Below are 26,386 nucleotides of genomic sequence, written 5' to 3' on the forward strand. Positions count from 1 at the left end.
CAGCCACGACTCAGTGATGCCCACAGTGTCATACTAACCAATCTCTAATTGCGCTACGAGTTCATCCACCTTATTCCAAATGTTATGTTCATTTAAAGACAACATCTTTAATCCTGCATTCTTCGCCCTTTTAAATTTTACCTTTGTGGTACAATTTAACTCTTTGCTCTGTGTCATTTGCACCCAATAACTGGCTTGTCCTTCCTTACACTCATATTATACCCATCGGCTACTTGTAAACCTGCAGGCTCATCCTCAGCCGATAATCCTGGCTCCCATCCCCCTGCCAAATTAGTCACTCCCAACAGCTCGAGTAAATCTGCCCACAAGAATATTGGATTCCTTGGATTCTAGCGCAAACTGTCCATTTTGTACAGGTCCCACCTGCCCTAGAAGAGTCACCGGCAGTGAACCAGAAAAAGTTCCCTTTATTCCCACTCGTTGCCTCCTGACAATCATCCAATGCTCTATCTGTGCTAGTATTTCCTGTAATCTGATGGCCTCTTAACTTGTTAGCAGCCTTATGTGTGGCATCTTGTCAAAGGCCTTCTGAAAATCCAAGTACACAACATTGGCTGATTCTCCTTTATCTATCCTCCTTAATATTTCTTCAAAGTATTCCAGCAGAATTTCCATTAAGGAAACCATTTGGACTGTGCCTATTTTATCATGTGTTTCCAAGTACTCCAAAACCACATCTTTAACAATCGACTCCAACATCTTCCCGACCACTGAGGTCACACTAACTGGCCTATAATTTGCTTTCTTCTGCCTTTCTCACATTTTGAAGCGTGAAATTACATTTTCAATTTTCCAGTCCTCCGGAACTATTTCAGAATCTATTGATTCTTGAAAGATTATTACTAATTTGGCAGGGGGATGAGAACTGAAGTATTAGGGCTGACAAAGGGGAAAACAGAAATAAACCTAAGATAGCGTGCAACAGGAGATGGTAGAAAGAACAGGTAGGAGATGAGGCATAATCACAGCCAGTGAGGTAAGTTACAGAGCAATAGAGGCATGGTGCAGTTAAAACGGAAAGCAATAAATACTGGACTCAAAGTGTTGTATTTGAATGCACGCAGCATAAGAAATAAAATGGACGATTTTGAAATTCAGCTACAAATTGGCAAGTTCGACTTTCTGGCCATCCCTGAAACTTGGTTAACAGATGGCTGCCATTGGAAGTTGAATGTCCAAGGATATACAGTGTATCAGAAAAATAGGTTAGTAGGCAAAGGGGGTGGTGTGTCCCTGTGCATAATAAATAATATTAAAACATTAGAAAGGAAGACATAGGATTGGAAGGTGTAGAATCTCTATGGGTTGAGTTGGATAGGTATATGGACAGGAAAGGAATGGAGGGTTATGGGCTGAGTGCAGGTAGGTGGGACTAGGTGAGAGTAAGCGTTCGGCACGGACTAGAAGGGCCGACATGTTCTGTTTCCATGCTGTAATTGTTATATGGTTATAAGAAATGGCAAGGGTAAATGGACCCTAATGGCAGTTGTATACAGGCCTCCAAACAGCAGCTGGGATGTGGATTACAAGTTACAGCAGGTGATAGAAAAGACGTGTCAGAAGGGCAATGTAATGGTAATTGTTGGGGATTTTAACATAAAAGTGGGAAAACCAGGCCAGTACTGGACTTCAAGAGGGAGAATTTGTAGAATGTCTAAGGGATAGCTTTATAGAACAGCTTGTTGTTGAGTCCACTAGGGGATCAGCTGTGCTGGATTGGGTGTTGTGCAATGATCCAGAGGTGACAATAGAGCTTAAGGTTAAGGAACCCTTAGGGAACAGTGATCACAATATGATCCAGTTCACTTTGAAATTTGAGATGAAGAAACTAAATTCCAATGTGTTGGTATTTCAGTGGAATAAAGGAAATTACAATGGCATGAGAGGAAAACTGGCCAAGGTTGACTGGAAAGGGACACTAGCAGGAAGGACAGCAGAGCAACAATGGCTGGAGTTTCTGTGAAAAATGAGGGAAGTGCAAGACAGATATATTCCAAATAAGAAGAAATTTTCTAATGGAAGAACACTACTGTGGCTGAAAAGTGAAGTCAGAGCCAAAATAAAAGCAAAAATGAGGGGCCATACAAAGAAGCCAAAGCTAGTGGGAAGAGAGAGGATTGGGAAGCTTTTAAAAACTTGCAGAAGGAAACTAAGAAGGTCATTCAGAAGGAAAAGATGAATTATGAAAGGAAGCTGGCAATCAATATCAAAGAAGATACTAAAGGCTTTTTTAAGTATATAAAGGGTAAAAGAGAGTCAAGGGTAGATATAGGACCAATAGAAAATGAAGCTGGAGATACTGTAATGAGAGACACAGAGATGGCAGAGGAACTGATTGCATATTTTGCATCAGTCTTCACAGTGGAAGACATCTGCAGTATACCGTACATTCAAGAGAGTCAGGGAAGTGAAGTATGTGGGGTGAAAATTATGACAGAGAAGGTGTTCAGGAAGCTTAATGGTCTGAGGGTGTATAAATCTCCTGGACCTGATGGAAGTAGCTAGAGAGAATGAGGAGGTATTAACAATAATCTTTCAAGAATCGATAGATTCTGGCATTGGACCGGATGACTGGAAAATTGCAAATGTTACTCTGCTATTTAAGAAGGGTGGGAGGAAGCAGACAGGAAACTATAGACCTGTTAATGACATTAGTGGTTGGGAAGTTGTTGGAATCGGTTGTTAGGGAAGAGATTACGGAAAACCTGGAGGCACATGACAAGATAGGCCAAAGCCAGCATTGTTTCCTGAAAGGAAAATCCTGCTTGACAAACCCACTGTAATTCTTTGAGGAAATTACAAGCAGGGTCGATAAAGGAGATGTAGTAGATGTGGTGTACTTGGATTTTCAGAAGGCCTTTGACAAGGTGCCGCGCATGGGGCTGCTTAGCAAGATAAGACCCATGGAATTACAGGGGAGTTACTAGCATGGCATTGGCTGATTGGCAGAAAACAGAGAGTGGGAATAAAGGGATCCTGTTCTGGCTGGCTGCCGGTTACCAGTGCAGTTCCACAGGGGTTGGTGCTGGGACCACTGCTTTTTACAATGTATGTCAATGATTTGGACTATGGGATTAATGGATTTGTGGCTAAATTTGCCGATGATACCAAGATAGGTGGAAGAGCGGGTAGTGTTGAGGAAACAGAGAGCCTGCAGAGAGACTTAGATAGTTTAGGGGAATAAGCAAAGAAGTGACAAATGAAATACAATGTTGGAAAGTGTATGGTCATGCATTTTGGTGGAAGAGATAAACGGGCAAACTATTATTCAGATGGGGAGAGAATTCAAAATGCAGAGATGCAAAGGGTCTTGGGAGTCCTTGTGCAGGATACCTGAAAGGTTAATCTCCAGGTTGAGTCAATGGTGAAGAAGGTGAATGCAATGTTGGCATTCATTTCTAGAGGTATAGAATATAAGAGCAGGGATGTAATTTTGTGGCTCTATAAGGCACTCGTGAGACCATACTTGGAGTATTGTGTGCAGTTTTGGTCTCTTTATTTTAGAAAGGATATACTGACATTGGAGAGGGTTCAGAGAAGATTCACAAGAATGGTTCCAGGAATGAAAGGGTTACCATATGAGGAATGTCTGGCAGTTGTTGGGCTGTATTCCCTGGAGTTCAGGAGAATGAAGGGGGATCTCATAGAAACATTCCAAATTTTAAAAGCCCTGAACAGATTAGATATGGCAAAGTTATTTCCAATGATAGGGGAGTCTAGGTCAAGAGGGCATGATTTCAGGATTGAAGGATGTCCATTTAGAACAGAAATGCGGAGAAATTACTTTAGTCAGAGGGTGGTAAATCTGTGGAATTTGTTGCCACGAGTGGCTATAGAGGCCAAGTCATATGGTGGATTTAAGGCAGAGATAGATAGGTTCTTGATTAGCCAGGGCATCAAAAGGGTATTGGGGAGAAGGCAGGGCAGTGGGGGATGAATGGAAGAATTGGATCATCCCATGAGTGAATGGTGGAGCAGACTTAATGGGCCGATTGGCCTTCTTCTGTTCCTATATCTTATGGCCTTATGGTCTAATGCCTCCACAAACTCTTTGGCCACTTCTTTCAGAACCCTAGGCTGCTGAGCATCTGGTCCCATAGAAAACATAGAAACATAGAAAATAGGTGCAGGAGTAGGTCATTCGGCCCTTTGAGCCTGCACCACCATTCAGTATGATCATGGCTGATCATCCAACTCAGAACCCTGTACCTGCTTTCTCTCCATACCCACTGATCCCTTTAGTCACAAGGGCCATATCTAACCTCCTCTTAAATATAGCCAATGAACCGGCCTCAACTGTTTCCTGTGGCAGAGAATTCCACAGATTCACCACTCTCTGTGTGAAGAAGTTTTTCCTCATCTCGGTCCTAAAAGGCTTCCCCTTTATCCTTAAACTGTGACCCCTCATTCTGGACTTCCCCAACATCGGAAACAATCTTCCTGCATCTAGCCTGTCCAATCCCTTTAGAATTTTATACGTTTCAATAAGTTCCCCCCCTCAATCTTCTAAATTCCAGTGAGTATAAGCCTAGTCGATCCAGTTTTTCTTCATATGAAAGTCCTGCCATCCCAGGAATCAATCTTGTGAACCTTCTTTGTAATCCCTCTATGGCAAGAATGTCTTTCCTGAGATTAGGGGACCAAAACTGCGCACAATACTCGAGGTGTGGTCTCACCAAGGCCTTGTACAACTGCAGCAGAACCTCCCTGCTCCTGTACTCAAATCCTTTTGCTATGAATGCCAACATACCATTTGCCTTTTTCACTGCCTGCTGTACCTGCATGCCCACCTTCAATGACTGGTGTACAATGACACCCAGGTCTTGTTGCACCTCCCCTTTTCCTAATCAGCCACCGTTCAGATAAAACTGTTTTCCTGTTCTTGCAACCAAAGTGGATAACCTCACATTTATCCACATTAAATTGCATCGGCCATGAATTTTCCCACTCACCTAACCTATCCAAGTCACCCTGCATCCTCTTAGCATCCTCCTCACAGCTAACACTGCCGCCTAGCTTCATGTTATCCGCAAACTTGGAGATGCTGCTTTTAATTCCCTCGTCTAAATCATTAATATATATTGTAAACAACTGGGGTCCCAGCACTGAGCCTTGCGGTACCCCACTAGTCACTGCCTGCCATTCTGAAAAGGTCCCATCTACTCCCACTCTTTGCTTCCTGTCTGCCAACCAATTCTCTATCCACATCAATACCATACCCCCAATACCGTGTGCTTTAAGTTTGCACACTAATCTCCTGTGTGGGACCTTGTCAAAAGCCTTTTGAAAATCTAAATATACCACATCCACTGGCTCTCCCCTATCCACTCTACTAGTTACATCTTCAAAAAATTCTATAAGATTCATCAGACATGATTTTCCTTTCACAAATCCATGCTGACTTTGTCCAATGATTTCACCTCTTTCCAAATGTGCTGTTATCACATCTTTGATAACCGACTCTAGCATTTTCCCTACCACCGATGTCAGACTAACTGGTCTATAATTCCCCGGTTTTTCTCTCCCTCCTTTTTTAAAAAGTGGGGTTACATTAGCCACCCTCCAATCCTCAGGAACTAATCCAGAATCTAAGGAGTTTTGAAAAATTATCACTAATGCATCCACTATTTCTTGGGCTACTTCCTTAAGCACTCTGGGATGCAGATCATCTGGCCCTGGAGATTTACCTGCCTTTAATCCCTTCAATTTACCTAACACCACTTCCCTACTAACATGTATTTCCCTCAGTTCCTCCATCTCACTAGACCCTCGGTCCCCTACTATTTCTGGAAGATTATTTATGTCCTCCTTAGTGAAGACAGAACCAAAGTAGTTATTCAATTGGTCTGCCATGTCCTTGTTCCCTATGATCAATTCACCTGTTTCTGACTGTAAGGGACCTACATTTGTCTTGACCAATCTTTTTCTTTTCACAGATTCACTTATCCACATTTAGGTTTCTCACAAACCTTCACACACTTCTTCTGGTATACTTCTTGTGTCTTCAACAGTGAAAACTGATGCAAAATACTTAATCAGTTCATCTGCTATTTCCTTGTACCCCTTTACTACCTTGCAAGAATCATTTTCCAGCATTACTGGAGTGGAAAAGGACCTGGGAGTTCTTGTGCAGGATTTTCTAAAGGTTAATTTGGAGGTTGAGTCTATTGTGAGGAACACAAATGTGATGTTAATGTTAATTTCAAAAGGACTGCAATATAAAAGCAAGGATGTAATGTTGAGGCTTTATACAGCACTGGCGAGGCCTCACTTGGAGTATTGTGAGCAGTTTTAGGCCCCTTATCTTGGAAAATATGTACTGGCACTGGAGAGGGTTCAAAAGAGGTTCCCAAAAATGAGTCCAGGATTGATCAGCTTATGAATAGGGTTTGATGGCTCTTGGTCTATATTCACTGGCATTCGGAACAATGAGGTGTGACCTCTTTGAAAGCTATCAAATGGTGAAAGGCCATGATAGAGTGGATGAGGAGGGTATGTTTCTTATTGTGGGAGATTTTAAAACCAGAAGACATAGCCTCAAAATAGAGGAGGAGGAATTTTAGAATGGAGATGAGGAGGAATTTCTTTAGCCAGAGTGTGGAGAATCTGTGGAATTCTATGTCACAGGCAGTTGTGCAGGTCAAGTCTTCATGCATTTTTAAGGCAGTGCTTGAGAGATTCTTGATTGGTCAGGGCATGAAGGGACACGGGGAGAAGGCAGGAGATTGGAGCTGTGAGGAAAGTTGGATTAGCCATGTTGAAATGGCAGAGCAAACTCAATAGACCAAATGGTCTTATAGTCTTATAATCCAAGCAGCATCTTTGTAAACTTCTTTTACTTACTTACCTACGTACAGCCAATTACACCACTGTCGTTCAGGGCAGCAATGAAGGTCCTCCATCTCTGGTGGTGTTCAGGGCTTTCACTGTCAGTAGCTCAGTTTTGACTAGGGGTCAGTCATGCAAGTCTTGAATGGAGACTTAGGAATACTGTCACACACAGAAATAGAAGGATTCTTCATAGCTGTTTCTGTAGTACTTTTGTTTTAGCATTCAGAATTGTTAGCTCTGAGCTGAACCTCTGAACCTGGAGGACTGATAGACCACTCTTAGTCTAGCTACCTTTTGACCTGATTGGCATGGGTGACCTTATCAAGAGCCAAAGCTTAAAGACCTGACTCCAACTAATATAGTTTTTCCAAGTCATTGAAGCATGTAAATCTCCAAACCTGATGACAAGTTCATGGTCCTCTTTGAGGAAACCTCTTCTACACCCTTTTCAAAGCCTTGCCATTGTTCCTGCAATGGAATGACAGAAGTTCACTTTGCACTATCGAAATTCAATTCCATTTGCCCTTTCTCAGCCCACCTACCAAGTTGATCAAGATAATTCTGCAACTCTTGATACTCCTCAATCTATACAACACTGCCTGACACCTGTAAAATTACTAATCATGCCTTCCACATTCTCATCCAAATTATTAATATAGATATGGCAGTGGCCCCTGAGGCACACCACTGGTCATAGGCCTCTGGTCTGAGAAATATCTTTCTGCCAACACCATCTGTTTCCTACCATTCAGCAAATTTTTTATCCGTTTTGCTAGCTCACATTGGATACCATGGGATCTAACCTTCCAGTACAGTTTACCACACTGAACTTTATCAAAGCCCTACATGAAATTGATGTCTACCACCATCATTCCATTAACCTTCCCATTACTTCATCAAAATCCCAATAAGATTCGTATTACATTCTCCAATGTGTGAAGCCATGCTGTCTATATCCACCTTTCCAAATCTAAGTATATTTCATCCTTCAACATGCTTTCCAGCAACTTACCTATCATGGATGTTAGATTAACATTCTATACTATCTTTATTACCCTCCGTAAATAAAGGCACAACCTTTGCAATCCTTGCTATGGAAAGAGGGAGTAATGTGGGGATGGAGAGATGAGGAGAGAGTGTAGTGGTGGTAGGAGGGACAGGAAGATGGAGAGAGAGGGGGAGATAGACAGGGGGAAATGGTGGTGGAGAGAGGAACAAAATGACAGGGTACTGCAGGTGTAAAGGAAGATGGAGAGGATAAGGAGAGAAAGACAGGTAGATGGAGGGAATAGGAGGGCATGGAAAGGGGTTAGGGAGATTGTGAAAGGGTCAGGCATATTGTGGAGGGATGAAAGGTGGAGATGGGGGGGAAGATGGAGTTGGGGAGATGTATGTGACAGAGGAAGATGCAAAGAAGGACAGACAGATGGAGAGAGAATAATGCAGTAGAGAATGGTGAATCCATCTGGGTAGAGATTAGGAATAGTAAAGGGAAGCAATCACTGGTGGAAGTTGACTATCAGCCACAGAATAATAACGTTACAGTGGCACAGGCAATAAACAGAGATATGTCTGAGGCATGTAAGAATGGAACAGCATTTATCATAGGGAACTTTAACTTGCACATAGATCAGGTGAATCAAGTTGGTTGAGGCAGTCTTGCGGAGGACTTCATAGAATGCATCCATGATGGATTTCTTGAACATCATGTTACTGAACCTACAAGGGAATGTGTCATCTTAGATCTGGTCCTGTGCAAAGAGACAGGTAAAATTAGTGATCTTGTGGTTAGGGATCCTCTTAGAAAGAGTGATCATAGTATGACTAAATTTCTCATACAAATGGAGGGTGTACAGGCATAAAACAAGTGTATTAAGCCTGAACAATGGAAACTACATTGGGATGAGGGGGAATTTGGCTCGTGTAGACTGGAAACACAGGCTACATGGTGGGACAGTTGAGGAATAGTGGAAAACTTAGAGATTTTTTGGCTTTGAAGGCGGTCCAGAGGAGGATCACCTGGTTGATTCCAGAGATGAGGGAGTTAGACTGAGGAGAGATTGAGTCACCTAGTACTGTACTTGTTGGAATTCAGAAGTATGAGAGGGGATCTTATAGAAACATATAGAATTATGAAAGGAAAGTTGTTTCCACTGGTAGGTGAGACTAAAACTAAGGGACATAGCTTCAAGATTCAGGGGAGTAGATTTAGGATGGAGATGAGGAGGAACTGCTTTTCCAGAAAGTGGTGAATCTGTGGAATTCTCTGCCCAATGAAGCAGCACGGGCTACCTCAGTAAATATAATTAATACAAGGTTGGATAGATTTTTGCATAGTAGGGTATTAAGGGTTATGGGGAAGGTGGAGGTGGAGGTGAGTCTATGGACAGATCAACCGTGATTTTATGGAATGGCGGAGCAGGCTCAACAGGCCAGATGGCCGACTCCTGCTTCTATTTCTTATGTTCTTATGTAGAGAAGAACAGGGAGATATAAGAAGGGTTTGAAGGATGGAGAGGGAAAGGGAGAAAGTGACATAGATAGAGACAGACAGAAAGAATGCAAATGAGAGAGGAAGGACAGATGGATGGAAAGCAGAATGCAAAAAGAGGAGAGATGGATAAAGACGAAGGGAGATGGCTGTTGGTGGAGGTGGGAGATGGAAAGAGCTATAGAGAGGGAGGTGTGTAGGAAGAGAGGGGCAGCGAGATAGAGGCACAACAGAGGGAAGGGGACCTGGAGGATTGGAAAGGAACAGTTGGAGAAAGGAAGACAGGATCTGGATGATGGGGTGATAAATTGGATTAGTAAGTATGCAGATGATATTAAGGTAGGCGGCATTGTGGATAATGAAGTAGGTTTTCAAAGTTTGCAGAGAGATTTAGGCCAGTTAGAAGAGTGGGCTGAACAATGGCAGATGGAGTTTAATGCTGATAAGTGTGAGGTGTTACATTTTGGTAGGAATAATCCAAATAGGATATACGTGGTAAATGGTAGGGCATTGAAGAATGCAGTAGAACAGAGTGATCTAGGAATAATGGTGCATAGTTCCCTGAAGGTGGAATCTCATGTGGATAGGGTGGTGAAGAAAGCTTTTGGTATGTTGGCCTTTATAAATCTGAGCATTGAGTATAGGAGTTGGGATGTAATGTTAAAATTGTACAAGGCATTGGTAAGGCCGAATTTGGAGTATTGTGTACAGTTCTGGTCACCGAATTATAGGAAAGATGTCAACAAAATAGAGAGAGTACAAAGAAGATTTACTAGAATGTTACCTGGGTTTCAGCACCTAAGTTACAGGGAAAGATTGAACAAGTTAGGTCTTTATTCTTTGGAGCGTAGAAGGTTGAAGGGGGACTTGATAGAGGTATTTAAAATTATGTGGGGGATAGATAGAGTTGATGTGGATAGGCTTTTTCCATTGAGAGTAGGGGAGATTCAAACAAGAGGACATGAGTTGAGAGATAGGGGGCAAAAGTTTAAGGGTAACATGAGGGGGTATTTCTTTACTCAAAGAGTGTTAGCTATGTGGAACGAGCTTCCAGTAGAAGTGGTAGAGGCAGGTTCGGTATTATAATTTAAAGTAAAATTGGGTAGGTATATGGACAGGAAAGGAATGGAGGGTTATGGGCTGAGTGCAGGTCAATGGGACTAGGTGAGAGTAAGCGTTCGGCACGGACTAGAAGGGCCGAGATGGCCTGTTTCCGTGCTGTAATTGTTATATGGTTATAGGATGGAATTGGAATGGAGAAAAGGATAGCAATGGAAGGAGAAGTGAGAGAAGGTAGTGGGGAAGAAGAGGAGAAAGTGTTTCTTACACTCTGAAGTTACCTCTCTCTCTCTCTCACTCACTCTCTCACTCTTTCAATTTTGCTGTTTCTCCATTTCTTTCTCAGTCACAATTTCAAGTGTGCTTTCTCCCTCACTCTCCTCCTTCTCCCTGCCATCTCTCTCCAAAAGTCCCTCTCTCTTCCCTACACCATAACACTTCCTGACTCTTCTCTGATGCTCTGCACCTCCATATCCCCACCAAATACATTCTAATCTCTTTATCTTCCTTGCCCACAGATCCACCATCTGTCACGTTATCCATACATCCTCAGAAGGTACGAGAGGGAGACCGCGTCGTCTTCACCTGCACAGCCAATGCCAATCCTGCCATCAATGGATACAGGTGAGGAGTTAAATATAGAATCCCCTCCAGAGATCGGTGCAGGTCTAGTTTCAGATATCCCATGCTGACAATCTATAGCCTAATCCCACTGCCAAGCACTGTCCAAACCACGAGGTGTCAGTCTCCAGACAATTCCCACTGTGAAACACTATCTCCACTGTCAGTGACAGCCCTCACTCTAATCCCACTGTCAGTGAAAGCCCTAACACTAATCCCATGACCCTTACTCTCCCCACCATCAGTGACATTCCTCACACTAATCCCATTGCCCTTACTCTCCCCACCATCCCATGACACCCCTCACACTAAACCCACTGCCCTTACTCTCCCCACTGTCAGTGACACCCCTCACACTAAACCCACTGCCCTTACTCTCTCCACTGTCAGTGACACCCCTCACACTAAACCCACTGCCCTTACTCTCCCCACTGTCAGTGACACCCCTCACACTAAACCCACTGCCCTTACTCTCTCCACTGTCAGTGACACCCCTCACACTAAACCCACTGCCCTTGCTCTCCCCACTGTCAGTGACACCCCTCACACTAAACCCACAACCCTTACTCTCCCCACTGTCAGTGACACCCCTCACACTAAACCCACTGCCCTTACTCTCTCCACTGTCAGTGACACCCCTCACACTAAACCCACTGCCCTTACTCTCCCCACTGTCAGTGACACCCCTCACACTAAACCCACTGCCCTTACTCTCTCCACTGTCAGTGACACCCCTCACACTAAACCCACTGCCCTTACTCTCCCCACTGTCAGTGACACCCCTCACACTAAACCCACAACCCTTACTCTCCCCACTGTCAGTGACACCCCTCACACTAAACCCACGACCCTTACTCTCCCCACTGTCAGTGACACCCCTCACACTAAACCCACTGCCCTTACTCTCCCCACCATCAGTGACACCCCTCACACTAAACCCACTGCCCTTACTCTCCCCACTGTCAGTGACACCCCTCACACTAAACCCACTGCCCTTACTCTCCCCACTGTCAGTGACACCCCTCACACTAATCCCACTGCCCTTACTCTCCCCACTGTCAGTGACGCCCCTCACACTAAACCCACTGCCCTTACTCTCCCCACTGTCAGTGACACCCCTCACACTAAACCCACTGCCCCTTACTCTCCCCACCATCAGTGACACCCCTCACACTAAACCCACGACCCTTACTCTCCCCACTGTCAGTGACGCCCCTCACACTAAACCCACTGCCCTTACTCTCCCCACTGTCAGTGACACCCCTCACACTAAACCCACTGCCCTTACTCTCCCCACTGTCAGTGACGCCCCTCACACTAAACCCACTGCCCTTACTCTCCCCACTGTCAGTGACACCCGTCACACTAAACCCACTGCCCTTACTCTCCCCACTGTCAGTGACACCCCTCACACTAAACCCACGACCCTTACTCTCCCCACTGTCAGTGACGCCCCTCACACTAAACCCACTGCCCTTACTCTCCCCACTGTCAGTGACACCCCTCACACTAAACCCACTGCCCCTTACTCTCCCCACTGTCAGTGACACCCCTCACACTAAACCCACGATCCTTACTCTCCCCACTGTCAGTGACACCCCTCACACTAAACCCACGACCCTTACTCTCCCCACTGTCAGTGACACCCCTCACACTAAACCCACTGCCCTTACTCTCCCCACTGTCAGTGACACCCCTCACACTAAACCCACTGCCCTTACTCTCCCCACTGTCAGTGACACCCCTCACACTAAACCCACGACCCTTACTCTCCCCACTGTCAGTGACGCCCCTCACACTAAACCCACTGCCCTTACTCTCCCCACTGTCAGTGACACCCCTCACACTAAACCCACTGCCCCTTACTCTCCCCACTGTCAGTGACACCCCTCACACTAAACCCACGATCCTTACTCTCCCCACTGTCAGTGACACCCCTCACACTAAACCCACGACCCTTACTCTCCCCACTGTCAGTGACACCCCTCACACTAAACCCACTGCCCTTACTCTCCCCACTGTCAGTGACACCCCTCACACTAAACCCACTGCCCTTACTCTCCCCACTGTCAGTGACACCCCTCACACTAAACCCACTGCCCTTACTCTCCCCACTGTCAGTGACGCCCCTCACACTAAACCCACTGCCCTTACTCTCCCCACTGTCAGTGACACCCGTCACACTAAACCCACGATCCTTACTCTCCCCACTGTCAGTGACACCCCTCACACTAAACCCACTGCCCTTACTCTCCCCACTGTCAGTGACACCCCTCACACTAATCCCACTGCCCTTACTCTCCCCACTGTCAGTGACACCCCTCACACTAATCCCACTGCCCTTACTCTCCCCACTGTCAGTGACACCCCTCACACTAAACCCACGCCCCTTACTCTCCCCACTGTCAGTGACACCCCTCACACTAAACCCACTGCCCTTACTCTCCCCACTGTCAGCGACACCCGTCACACTAATCCCACTGCCCTTACTCTCCCCACTGTCAGTGACGCCCCTCACACTAATCCCATTGCCTCCCCTCTCCCCACCGTCCCATGACACCCCTCACACTAAACCCACTGCCCTTACTCTCCCCACTGTCAGTGACGCCCCTCACACTAATCCCACTGCCCCTACTCTCCCCACTGTCAATGACACCCCTCACACTAAACCCACTGCCCTTACTCTCCCCACTGTCAGTGACGCCCCTCACACTAATCCCACTGCCCCTACTCTCCCCACTGTCAATGACACCCCTCACACTAAACCCACGCCCCTTACTCTCCCCACTGTCAGTGACACCCCTCACACTAAACCCACTGCCCTTACTCTCCCCACTGTCAGTGACGCCCCTCACACTAAAATCACTGCCCCTACTCTCCCCACTGTCAATGACACCCCTCACACTAAACCCATTGCCTCCCCTCTCCCCACCGTCCCATGACACCCCTCACACTAAACCCACTGCCCTTACTCTCCCCACTGTCAGTGACACCCCTCACACTAATCCCATTGCCTCCCCTCTCCCCACCGTCCCATGACACCCCTCACACTAAACCCACTGCCCTTACTCTCCCCACTGTCAGTGACGCCCCTCACACTAAACCCACGACCCTTACTCTCCCCACTGTCAGTGACACCCCTCACACTAATCCCACTGCCCTTACTCTCCCCACTGTCAGTGACACCCCTCACACTAAACCCACGACCCTTACTCTCCCCACTGTCAGTGACACCCCTCACACTAAACCCACTGCCCTTACTCTCCCCACCATCAGTGACACCCCTCACACTAAACCCACTGCCCTTACTCTCCCCACTGTCAGTGACACCCCTCACACTAAACCCACTGCCCTTACTCTCCCCACTGTCAGTGACACCCCTCACACTAAACCCACAACCCTTACTCTCCCCACTGTCAGTGACACCCCTCACACTAAACCCACTGCCCTTACTCTCTCCACTGTCAGTGACACCCCTCACACTAAACCCACTGCCCTTACTCTCCCCACTGTCAGTGACACCCCTCACACTAAACCCACTGCCCTTACTCTCTCCACTGTCAGTGACACCCCTCACACTAAACCCACTGCCCTTACTCCCCCCACTGTCAGTGACACCCCTCACACTAAACCCACGACCCTTACTCTCCCCACTGTCAGTGACACCCCTCACACTAAACCCACGACCCTTACTCTCCCCACTGTCAGTGACACCCCTCACACTAATCCCACTGCCCTTACTCTCCCCACTGTCAGTGACACCCCTCACACTAAACCCACGACCCTTACTCTCCCCACTGTCAGTGACACCCCTCACACTAATCCCACTGCCCTTACTCTCCCCACTGTCAGTGACGCCCCTCACACTAAACCCACTGCCCTTACTCTCCCCACTGTCAGTGACACCCCTCACACTAATCCCACTGCCCTTACTCTCCCCACTGTCAGTGACGCCCCTCACACTAAACCCACTGCCCTTACTCTCCCCACTGTCAGTGACACCCCTCACACTAAACCCACGCCCCTTACTCTCCCCACTGTCAGTGACACCCCTCACACTAATCCCACTGCCCTTACTCTCCCCACTGTCAGTGACACCCCTCACACTAAACCCACGCCCTTACTCTCCCCACTGTCAGTGACACCCCTCACACTAATCCCATTGCCTCCCCTCTCCCCACCGTCCCATGACACCCCTCACACTAAACCCACTGCCCTTACTCTCCCCACTGTCAGTGACGCCCCTCACACTAATCCCATTGCCTCCCCTCTTCCCACCGTATTGTGACAGACCTCTGATGAATCACACAGCCTCTCTTTTTCCTGGTCTCACCTGTCTATTACCAGTAGCCGCCTTCTGCCCTACCCCTCCCCTCTCATCTTCGGCTTCCCCTTCCCACCTTGTCCTTGCCATTCTCTGATCTCCTCCCACTGCCATGTTGTCCCACACCACCACTCCCCTTCACCCTTTCCATTCTACTCACACTGGCTGCTCTTCCATCTCCTGCTCCTTACCCCCTTTTCCTTTGTCTCTCTTCATGCTTCTTCCCTCTCACCAGTACTGTAACCTTTCACCCTCCCTATTGCCTCTCCCTCTTTCCATCTCATCTCACCCCCCCCCCCCCACTCCAGCCTCAACCTCACCTCTCCTTACTCTGGGCTCTGGACACCACATGGCTTTGGGGGGCAAAGACTGACACCAGAACTGGTCAACTCATGTTTTTCTCTCTGTTACCTCTCATCCTCCCCTTCCCCTTTGTGTTCCTTTTCCATTACCCCTTCTCCCTATCCCTCCTCTCTTTCCACCCCTTCCCCCACTTCCCTGCAATCACTGTGCTTCTCTTCTCCTCTCTGCTCCATCTCTCCCACTTTCCCCATCTACCCTCTTCTCTACTCCCTCTCTAAACCCTTGATCTACTCCACCTTTTTACACCCATTTCACTCCCCTCTGTTACTCCCTCCCCATCCCCCTCTCCATTTTTTATCCCTGCTCTCTCTTCCACCCTTTCCCCTTCTTGACCTCCACCTCCCATTCTCTTTCCCTCAGATGGGCGAAAGGCGGGCTGCCCATTGAGGGAGCCCGAGGCAGTGTGTACGAGACAGCTGTGGATCACACATACTTCACAGAGCCCGTCTCCTGTGAGGTAAAGAACTCAGAGGGGAGCACGAACGTCAGTTCCCTCGTCGATGTGGAGTGTAAGTCAAGCCTCTGCTTTCCCTCATTACACTACTTCATCACCACAGCCCCTCACTCACTGCCCTGCCCTCACCATTGTCTCCCCTCACTGTTTTCCCTCCCTGTCCCTTCTTCATCACGGCATCTCTACATCACCCCTCACTCAACATGGTTCCTCCTCAACCCCCTCATTTAATATACCACTGCTTCAGCACTCATCCCACAAGTGCCCCTCCCACATCGCACCTCTCTCACTGTCACCCCTGCAGTGCAATACTCCCTTGTTCTCTCTTGCTTCTTCTTTCTATCACTTTGCCTCACTCCTGCTCCCACTCTTTCAATCTCACCATCTTCCCTATATTTATGGTTTTCTCTCCATCCATCTCTTTCTGACTTCCTCCCCATGTCTTCCTCTGCCCTCTCTGCCACCCCCTTCCTTCCTTCCCCCCCTCCCATCCCTCACTCCCTCCAACTCCATCTCTCAACCAACACCCTTCCCACTTTCTCTCCCATATCCCTCTTTCTTCCCCTTCACCCCCTCTCATTCTGCCCTGTCACTCCCCCCTCTCTCCTCACATTCACTCTCCTGCCCTCCCTCCCTCTCATCCACTCTCTCTCCTTCTACTGCTTCACCCACTCTCTCTTGCTTCTTTCTTCTCCTCTCCCTATCTCTCATATCTCCCACCATTCCATCTCTAACCTCCTCTCTCTTTGTCCCTCCCCCTTCCCACCCAATCCCTTCTGTCTTTTTTCTGTCTCTCACTCTTCTCTCTCTCTTTTTCCCCTTTCCTTCTCTACCTTCTCCCCCTCCTTGCACCCTTTCCCACAGTTGGACCACGGATGGTAGAGGAACCAGAGATGAAGACAGCCAACATGGGTGAGAGTGTGGTGCTGAGCTGTGTATGGGTGGGCAACCCGCCCTTGACCCTGACCTGGACAAAGAAAGGCTCAAATGTGGTACGGGGACTGGGGGGTGGTGGGGGCTGGTGCTGGTGGATGGGTGCAATGGTGGACGGTCCTCCAACCCTGACTTTCACTCCTTCCTTCAACTATTCTCCACTATTCCTGACTCAACAGCTCTCCCCACTCCCTATCCCTCACTCCTCCTTCCACCTCCCCTCCCACCCTATCATTACCCCTTCACTCACTCCCCCTCTCTCTTTATCATCCACTCCCTTCCATTCCCCTCCCCCTTGACCCTCTCCCCTTCACTCTCCCCATCTCCTTCTGCATTAGTCCCCACATCCCACCATCATCTTTTCCCTTACTGTCCCTTCCACCCCCCCTCCCACTCTCACTCCTGACTCCCTCTCTATACTCTGCATGCTCTGCACCCCTACCTCTCAACCTCTCCACAACCCTCCCCTTTTCTGCCCTCTCCCTCTGCCCCCTCTTCCTGTTCACACCCTCTTTTGCCCCAAACTGCACCCCTGATATCATCCCCTCACAGCCCACTCAATACCCACACTGTCTTCCCTCTTGGTCACTCCTTCCTCACACCCTCCACACAATCACTCACACCACCCCCTTCCCCCACTTGCTTCACTCATATCCTCTCCCTCTCTAACCAACATCTCAATCCTGCTCTCCCTTCTTGCCCATCAGCTCTCTTCATTTCTCCCAATCCCCTCTCTCCCCCTCACTGTCCATTTCTGCACGTCTCCCCATCTCTTTCTCCCTCTGTCTCCCCTCTCTCTCCCCTTCATCTTCCCTATCACTCCCCTATCTCTACCTCTCCCTCTCCTGTCTGTCCCTCTCCCTCCCATCCTCTCTCTGCCCTTCTCTCTCCCTTCACTCTTCCCTTCTCTCACCCTCTCCCCCTCTCTCCCGACTGTCTGCCCTATCTCCTCATCACCCCTCTCCTCCTCCTACATCTCTCCCCCTCACCAATCTTTCACTCCTCTCACCCCTACTCACCTCCATCTCTGCCCTATCTCTCTGTCACACCTTTGTCCCCAGTCCTCTTTCCTCACACTCCTAACCCCTTCTCTCTCCACTCCACTACACCACTCTCTCATAGAAACATAGAAACATAAAAAATCTACAGCACAATACAGACCCTTTGCCCACAATGCTGTGCCGAACATGTACTTACTTTAGAAATTACCTAGGTTTACCCATAGCCCTCTATTTTTCTAAGCTCCATGTACCTATCCAGGAGTCTCTTAAAAGACCCTATCGTATCCGCCTCCACCACCGTTACCAGCAGCCCATTCAACGCACTCACCACTCTCTGCGTAAAAAAAAGTACCCCTGACATCTCCTCTGTACCTGTTTCCAAGCACCTTAAAACTGTGCCCTCTCCTCCCACTATCCCTCATTCTTTCAACATTCTCCCCCTCTTGTCTCTCAACTGTCTCTCACATCCTCACTTCCACCCTCTCTCCAGCCCTCACTTATTCATCTGTCTCAACACCCATGCTATATCACTTGCCCCTTCTGTCCCCCTCTGTCTCCTCTATCACACTTTGGCTCCCTATCTCTTTCCCCTCTCCCCTTCCCAATTCACAGCTCCATCTGCCCTTCACTGTCCCTTCTCTCTCAACTCTCCATCTCCCTCTCCCTTCTTTCTCTCCATCTCTCGACCCTCTCTTCTCTCTCACTCTCCCTCTCCTCCCTCTATCCCTCTCTCCCTCCCCTCACTCTCACCCCTCTATCCCTCCATATCCTCTTTCCTCCTTTCTTCTGTTTCTCACCTATCTCACACTCTCCCTTCCCTCCTGACACTTCTGTCTTGAGCCCTCACTTATTTATCTCTCACCACACCCTCACAATACTCCTTACTTTCTTTACCCCTCTCTTTCTCCCCTCTCCCAGTATCTACTCTCTCACTACCTATCCCCTTTCTCTCTCTCCCCTCTTCCCTCTCTCCCTCTCACTCTCTCATCTTTTTCTCTCCCTCTCCCCTCCCTCTCCCATTCCTCTCACCCTCCCTCTTCCCTTCCCTCTGTCTCCCATCTTTCCCCCTCTCCCATCCCATCTCTCTTATCCTTTCTCCCCATCTCTCCCCCACCCCTGTTTCCCTCTTCTCCTCTCTTCCTTGTCCTCCCCTCTTCAATCTCCACTTCTCTTTCCCTTCCCTCTCCCTTTCCCTCTGCCCTTCCCATTCCCCCTCTTGTTCCCCTTTATCCCTTTCTGTCTCCTCACTCTCTCATTCTCTTCTCCTTCTCTCACCCCCTCTCTGTCACCTTTCACCTTTTCCCCCCACTTCCTTCTCACTCTTCACTCCTACTCCCTCCCTTCTATCCCGTTCCCCTTCTCCTGTCCTCTCTTCTCTCTTCTGCATCTCATATCTATTCTCTCCCATTGGTTGGTTGGCCTATTTCTAGTGGGGATGGTTTGGGTGTAAGGACAGACACAGATGAGAGTGTGGGGAGTGGATGTGGATCAGGGAGGAGGGAGCCTTGTTGGGAGCTGTAGACTGAGGTTTAGTGCCTGTGGGTCAGTGAACTGGAATCCAGACTGCATTTTAGGGGGTGGGTGAGCAATCTGGTATAATATGTGGTGGAGGAGTGGTTGGGGGTTGTCTGGGAGGGTGGGCCTAGCTGAGGGTGGAAAGGGGTGGAAACAGAGGGGAGTATCTGGGGGAGGTGAGCGGGGTCTGTCTGGGAGGGAGGGCAGGGTGTGATGTGACTTGGAGGTGTGGATGGGTGGGAAATGTGAGGGAGGGTAGAGCCCAGACTGACTGGTTCCCCTTGGTGTGCACAGGTGCTTAGTAACAGTAACAGGCTGTACCTGAAGGCGGTCACCCAGGCTGATGCAGGACAGTATGTATGCAAGGCAATTGTCCCGCGGATTGGGGTTGGTGAGAGGGAGGTCACCCTCAAGGTCAATGGTAAGTTAAACATTCTCCCCTCTCCCATTGTTTGTTCTTGCTCCCCACCCCCCTCTAATTCTCCCTCACCAATCCCCATTGGTCTTCCACCTTCACCATCTACCTTTTCTCCCCTCCCTCCTAATCTCCTTATTTCCCTCTCCCACATCCATACCCCCTTCTTCTCTCCCTCCTCTTTTGTCCTATCCATTTTCCCTATCCCTTTCCCCTCCCCTTTCCCCTTCACCTTTCCCCTCCCTCCCTCTTTCCCCTTCCTCTTTACCTCCTGTTCACCTTCTCCCCTTCTTACCTCTCCCCTTCCTCTTTACACCTCACACCTTCCTCTTTACGTATGAAACACTCTGATTTCCTTGGCTGCATAAGTCTAGGGAGGACAATCTCCAGCCCTGCCAAACGTGTGAGATTGAGACGCGAGCCCACCCCAAAACCTCCTGTTTGTGTAGATGCTGTGTAATTTGTTACCCTGTTACAAATGAATGCCATGAAATAACAGACAGTACACTGCATACAATTAAAAGATTTAGCTCTATAATTCTTAATTTGACTAAAGGTTTAGTAAAGAAAAGAGCCCTTTTTTAATGGAACAGTCCAATGTGCACAAGTTGGAGCTCATTGTTTCCCCAAATAACCGATCCTCAATCCATCTCACCCCAGGCTTTGTCAAACAATGGTTGAATCCTATGACCTCTTCTGTCTGGTGTCTTCTCCCTTCATCTCTGTCGAACACAAAAAGAAACCCAAGCCCAACCTTGGTGTCCCTCACCTTTGGTCCATCTAGTTTTTACCTAGCAGTTTTTTCCAAACTATTTTTCTGCCTAGTCCCATTGACCTGTACCTGGAGTGAAGTGAAACCTCCCCTTCACTTTGACCATCCTAATTGGATGGCAGACATGTCTCCTCATCTCTTATCTTCAACAATAACCCAAACATAAGCTGAAGCTCATTCCACACTCTCATGACCATCTGAGTGAAAAGTTCTCCTCATGTTCCCCTTAAACATTTCATCTTGAGCAGCCTCACATGCAGCACTTCATCAAAGGCCTTGGTAAAGTTGCTAAGCGATAGATGTCCATCTGTCACTTCTTTGCCCACTTCTATATCATAACCATGTCCCTTTGCAACCTACAACAACCTGCTGCATTATTGATGAGACCTCCGACCAAGTCATCTACAAATTACTGTTCCACCCTTCCACTTCTTCATCCATGTAATGTATAAATATCATAAAGAGCAGGGGTTCCAGAACAGTGGCAAAACACCACTGGTCATTGACCTCCAGCCAGAATATACTGCATTTACTATTACCCTCTCCCTTCTGTGGGTAAATAATTTCTGAATCCATGCTGTCAACTTTCCATAGATCACATGCTTCTTGACTTTCTGAATAATGCTTCCATATGGAACCTTGCCAAACCCCTTACAAAAGTCCATATACACCACATCCGCCAATCTGCCTTCATCAAAAAAAGTCAATCAGGCTTGTGAGGTAGACCTTCTTCTCACAAAGCTATGCTGAACATCACTTATAAGATTATGCTTCCCTAAATGCTTGTATTGTAGCGGTGTGCTACACGCAGCGCTGCAATAACGACACGGAGTCTGTGAGCTGCAGTTACAAAAGAGATTTATTCAAACTTCGCGGCCTCGCTTTAAAGCCTTCCTGATCCTGCTCTCCCCAGGCGGGAATGCTGTAGGGAGCGCTTATTCACAGTCCCGTCCCGCGCGCGGTCTTTCCCCCTCGCTGGTGAAGCAGGCTTGACGCCCTCTTTGGGCCCTGCCTCAATGCCGGCGCGTGCCGCTTTGTGAGCCGGTTCGAGTGCGCTGGGAAGTGGGACGCCACATAACCCCCCCCCACCGCAGAACCAGCGATACACCCCCAAATGTCCACAGTCTGGGTCGGACTCTGTTTAGGAGGTCTGCCTCTGTGCCGTGGTGCCGGAGTCTCAACCGGCTGTGCCAAGTCCACATGGGCTGGTTTGAGTCGGTCCACCGTGAAAACCTCCTCTTTCCCCCCAATGTGCAGCATGAATGTGGACCCGTTGTTTCTGATCACCGTAAACGGCCCCTCGTAGGGCCGCTGTAGCAGTGCCTGATGTCCGCCCCGTCGTACAAAAACAAACTTACAGTTTTGCAGGTCTTTGGGTACGCAGGTCAGGTTCTGCCCATGCTGTGAAGTGGGTATGGGGGGCTAGGTTACCAAGCCTCTCACGTAGTCTGCCCAGGACTGCTGCGGGTTCTTCCTCTTGCCCCCTTGGGGCTGGTATGAACTCTCCTGGGATGACCAGGGGTGCGCCGTACACCAACTCGGCCGACAAGGTGTGCAGATCCTCTTTGGGTGCCGTGCGGATTCCGAGCAGGACCCAGGGGAGCTTGTCCACCCAGTTAGGCTCTTTGAGGCGGGCCATGAGAGCCGACTTCAGGTGACGGTGGAAACGCTCCACCAGTCCATTCGACTGTGGGTGGTAGGCAGTTGTGTGGTGCAGCTGTGTCCCCAGAAGGCTGGCCATAGCTGACCACAGGCTGGAGGTGAACTGGGCGCTTCTGTCGGAGGTAATGTGGGTCGGTACACCAAAGCGAGATACCCAGGTGGCAATCAGTGCCCAGGCGCAAGATTCGGAGGTGGTGTCGGTGAGCGGGACCGCCTCTGGCCATCTTGTGAACCGGTCCACGATAGTCAGGAGGTGCCGCGCTCCTCGCGACACTGGCAGGGGGCCCACGATATCCACATGAATGTGGTCGAAACGCCGGTGGGTGGGGTGGAACTGCTGCGGCAGAGCTTTGGTGTGCCGCTGCACCTTGGCTGTTTGGCAGTGCATGCACGTTCTGGCCGATTCACTGACCTGCTTGCGGAGTCCGTGCCAAACGAACCTGTTGGCCACCATCCGGACAGTAGTCCTGATGGAGGGGTGCGCTAAGTTGTGAATGGAGTTGAAAATGCGCCGCCACCAGGCTGCCGGAACAACGGGGCGGGGTTGGCTGGTGGTGATGTCACAGAGTAGGGTCCTCTCACCTGGGCCTACGGGGAGGTCCTGGAGCTGCAAACCGGAGACTGCGGTTCTGTAACTAGGGATCTCATCGTCTGCCTGCTGCGCCTCCGCCAGTGCTTCATAGTCTACCCCCTGGGACAGGGCTTGGATGTTAGGGCGGGAGAGGGCGTCCGCCACGACATTGTCCTTTCCCGAGACATGCCGGACATCTGTCGTGTATTCGGAGATGTAGGACCGATGTCGCTGCTGGCGGGACGACCAGGGGTCGGATGCTTTCATGAACGCAAAGGTAAGCAGTTTGTGGTCTGTGAACGCGGTGAAGGGCCTACCTTCTAAGAAGTACCTGAAATGCCAGATTGCCAGGTATAGCGCCAACAGTTCCTGGTTGAAAGCACTGTATTTGAGCTCGGGTGGTTGTAGGTGTTTGCTGAAAAATGCCAGGGGTTGCCAGCGATCTTCGATGAGTTGTTTCAGCACTCCACCGTGTTGGATGCGTCCACTGTGAGGGCGGTAGGGCTGTCCGTTCTGGGGTGCACTAGCATCACGGCATTTGCCAAGGCTCCTTTGGTTTTAATGAAAGCGGCGGCGGACTCCTTGTCCCAGGTAATGTCCTTGCCCTTACCCGACATCAGGGCATGATTCGGGCAGCTGAAGGGAGGAAGCGGTGGTAGAAATTCACCATACCCACGAATTCCTAAAGGCCTTTGATTGTGTTGGGTCGGGGGAAATGGCGGACCGCGTCTACCTTGGCGGGCAGAGGGGTTGCCCCGTCTTTAGTAATCCTGTGGCCCAGGAAGTCGATGGTGTCAAGCCCGAACTGGCATTTGGCTGGGTTGATTGTCAGGCCGTATTCATTCAGTCGGGCGTAGAGTTGACGGAGGTTGGACAGATGCTCCTGACGACTGCTGCTGGCTATGAGGATGTCATCCAAATAGATGAGAGCACAGTCCAAGTCGCGTCCCACCGTGTCCATTAACCGCTGAAACGTCTGTGCGGCATTCTTTAGGCCGAACGGCATGCGGAGGAACTCGAAAAGGCCGAAAGGGGTGATGAGTGCCGTTTTGGGGACGTCATCTGGATGCATCGGGATTTGATGGTATCCCCGGACGAGGTCTACCTTGGAGAAGATCCATGCGCCGTGCAGGTTTGCTGCAAAGTCCTGAATGTGCGGCACAGGGTAGCGGTCCGGTGTTGTAGCCTCATTCAGCCTGCGTTAGTCGCCGCATGGTCTCCAGCCCCCTGTTGCTTTGGGCACTATGTGCAGGGGGGAGGCCCATGGGCTGTCGGACCGCCGTATGATCCCCAATTCCTCCATCCTCTTGAACTCTTCCTTCGCCAGTCGGAGCTTGTCTGGGAGAAGCCTTCGAGCACGGGCGTGGAGGGGTGGTCCTTGTGTCGGGATGTGGTGCTGTACGCCATGTCTGGGCATGGCTGCCGTGAACTGCTGTGCCAGAACCGATGGGAAATCCGCCAGGACTCTGGTGAAGTCGTTGGACAGTGATGGAGTCTAGGTGTGGGGCCGGCAACTGGGCTTCACCCAGGGAGAACGTTTGAAAGGTCTCGGCATGGACCAGTCTCTTCCTTGGCAGGTCGACTAATAGGCTGTGAGCTCGCAAAAAATCTGCACCCAGGAGTGGTTGGGCTACGGCAGCCAGTGTGAAGTCCCACGTGAACCGGCTGGAGCCGAACTGTAGCCGCACCGTACGAGTGCCATAGGTCCTTACTGTGCTGCCGTTCGCAGCCCTCAGGGTGGGACCCGGTTCTCTGTTGCGGGTGTCGTAACTCGTCGGAGGTAAGACGCTGATCTCGGTTCCGGTGTCGACCAAAAAACGGCGTCCCGACTGCTTGTCCCAGACATACAGGAGGCTATCCCGATGGCCAGCCGCCTTAGCCATCAGCGGCGGCTGGCCCTGGCATTTCCCGGGAACTGGCAGGGCGGGCGACAACGGCGGGCTTCTGCGCCCCACTGCTGGTGGTCGAAGCACCATTGTTCGTTGGTCTCCTCACCCCTGCCTCTGGGGTTAGCGGGCTCTGCGGCCGGGCCTGGTCTGGTTTGTTGCTAGGAGCGTGGCCTGGTGATCTGTGCGATGGGCGCCCCACTCTCCTTCTTGGCTTTCCACAGCACGTCCGCCCGGGCCGCCACCTTCCGGGGGTCGCTGAAATCCGCGTCGGACAGCAGCAGGTGTATGTCCTCAGGCAGCTGCTCCAGGAACGCCTGCTCAAACATGAGGCAGGGCTTGTGACCTCCGGCCAGGGACAGCATCTTGTTCATCAAAGCCGATGGTGGCCTGTCCCCCAAACCATCCAGGTGCAGTAAGCGGGCAGCTCGCTCGTGCCGTGAGAGTTCGAAAGTCCTTAGGAGCAGGGCTTTGAATTCCGTGTATTTGCCGTCCGCTGGGGGCGATTGTTTGAACTCCTCAACCTGGGCGGCTATCTCCTGGTCGAGGGAGCTCACCACGTAGTAGTAACGTGTGGCATCCGAGGTTATCTGCCGAATGTGGAATTGAGCTTCTGCTTGCTGGAACCATAGGTGAGGTCGCAGTGTCCAGAAGCTTGGCAGTTTTAACAAAACTGCATGAACAGATGCGGTGTCGTTCATCTCCGGTCCAAATATCGTTTGGACTGTCGGGGTCACCAATTGTAGCGGTGTGCTACGCACAGCGCTGCAATAATGACACGGAATCGGTGAGCTGCAGTTACAGAAGAGATTTATTCAAACTTCACAGCCATGCTTTAAAGCCTTACTGATCCCGCCCTCCCTGGGCTGGAATGCTGTAGGGGGCCCGTATTCACAGTCCTGTCCCACGCGTGGGATTTTCCCCCTTGCTGGTGAAGCAGGCTTGACGCCCTCTTTGGGCCCTGCCTCAATGCCGGCGCGTGCCGCTTTGTGAGCCGGTTCGAGTGCGCTGGGAAGTGGGTCGCCACAGTATCATTTTGATGATAATTGTTTCAATTAGTTTGTCCATTGCTGACATAAGACTCGCTGTATTTCTATACTTCTATACTTCCCGGGATTATCCCTATTCACTTTCTTGAGTGATGAAATAACATTTGCCATTCTATAATCCTCTCTACCATTCCTGTGGCCAGGAAGGATGCAAAGATCATTGTCAATGCCCCAGCAAGCTCTTCTCTTGCTTCTTATAGTAACCTGGGGTATATCCCATCCACCCCCAGGGACTTAGCTATTTTAATATTTTTCAAAAGTTACCACACCGCTTCTTTCTAAATATTAATATGCTCCAGTACATCAGCCTATTCCATATTGAATTTACATTAATCACTGGTGAACAGTAAAGCAAATCATTTATTGAGGTCCTCCCCTACCTCCTCTGACTCCAGGTATGATCCTGCTGTTATCCATG

The 26,386-nt window shown here is 49.4% G+C and overlaps 1 protein-coding gene across 2 annotated transcripts in view; it reads left to right on the plus strand.

Moving 5' to 3' along the window:
- The window catches only part of LOC140717439 (kin of IRRE-like protein 1), a 172,801-nt gene that overhangs the window by 64,534 nt on the left and 81,881 nt on the right, over positions 1–26,386 (plus strand). For both annotated transcript variants that reach the window (XM_073031037.1, XM_073031036.1), the window contains exons 6-9: positions 10,921–11,026; positions 16,071–16,219; positions 17,029–17,156; positions 19,908–20,034. In XM_073031037.1, coding sequence (XP_072887138.1) covers positions 10,921–11,026; positions 16,071–16,219; positions 17,029–17,156; positions 19,908–20,034 — 510 coding nt within the window. The remainder of the gene's footprint in view (positions 1–10,920; positions 11,027–16,070; positions 16,220–17,028; positions 17,157–19,907; positions 20,035–26,386) is intronic.

The sequence above is a fragment of the Hemitrygon akajei genome, chromosome 27 (genome assembly GCF_048418815.1).
Source record: "Hemitrygon akajei chromosome 27, sHemAka1.3, whole genome shotgun sequence".
Classification (NCBI taxonomy): domain Eukaryota; kingdom Metazoa; phylum Chordata; class Chondrichthyes; order Myliobatiformes; family Dasyatidae; genus Hemitrygon; species Hemitrygon akajei.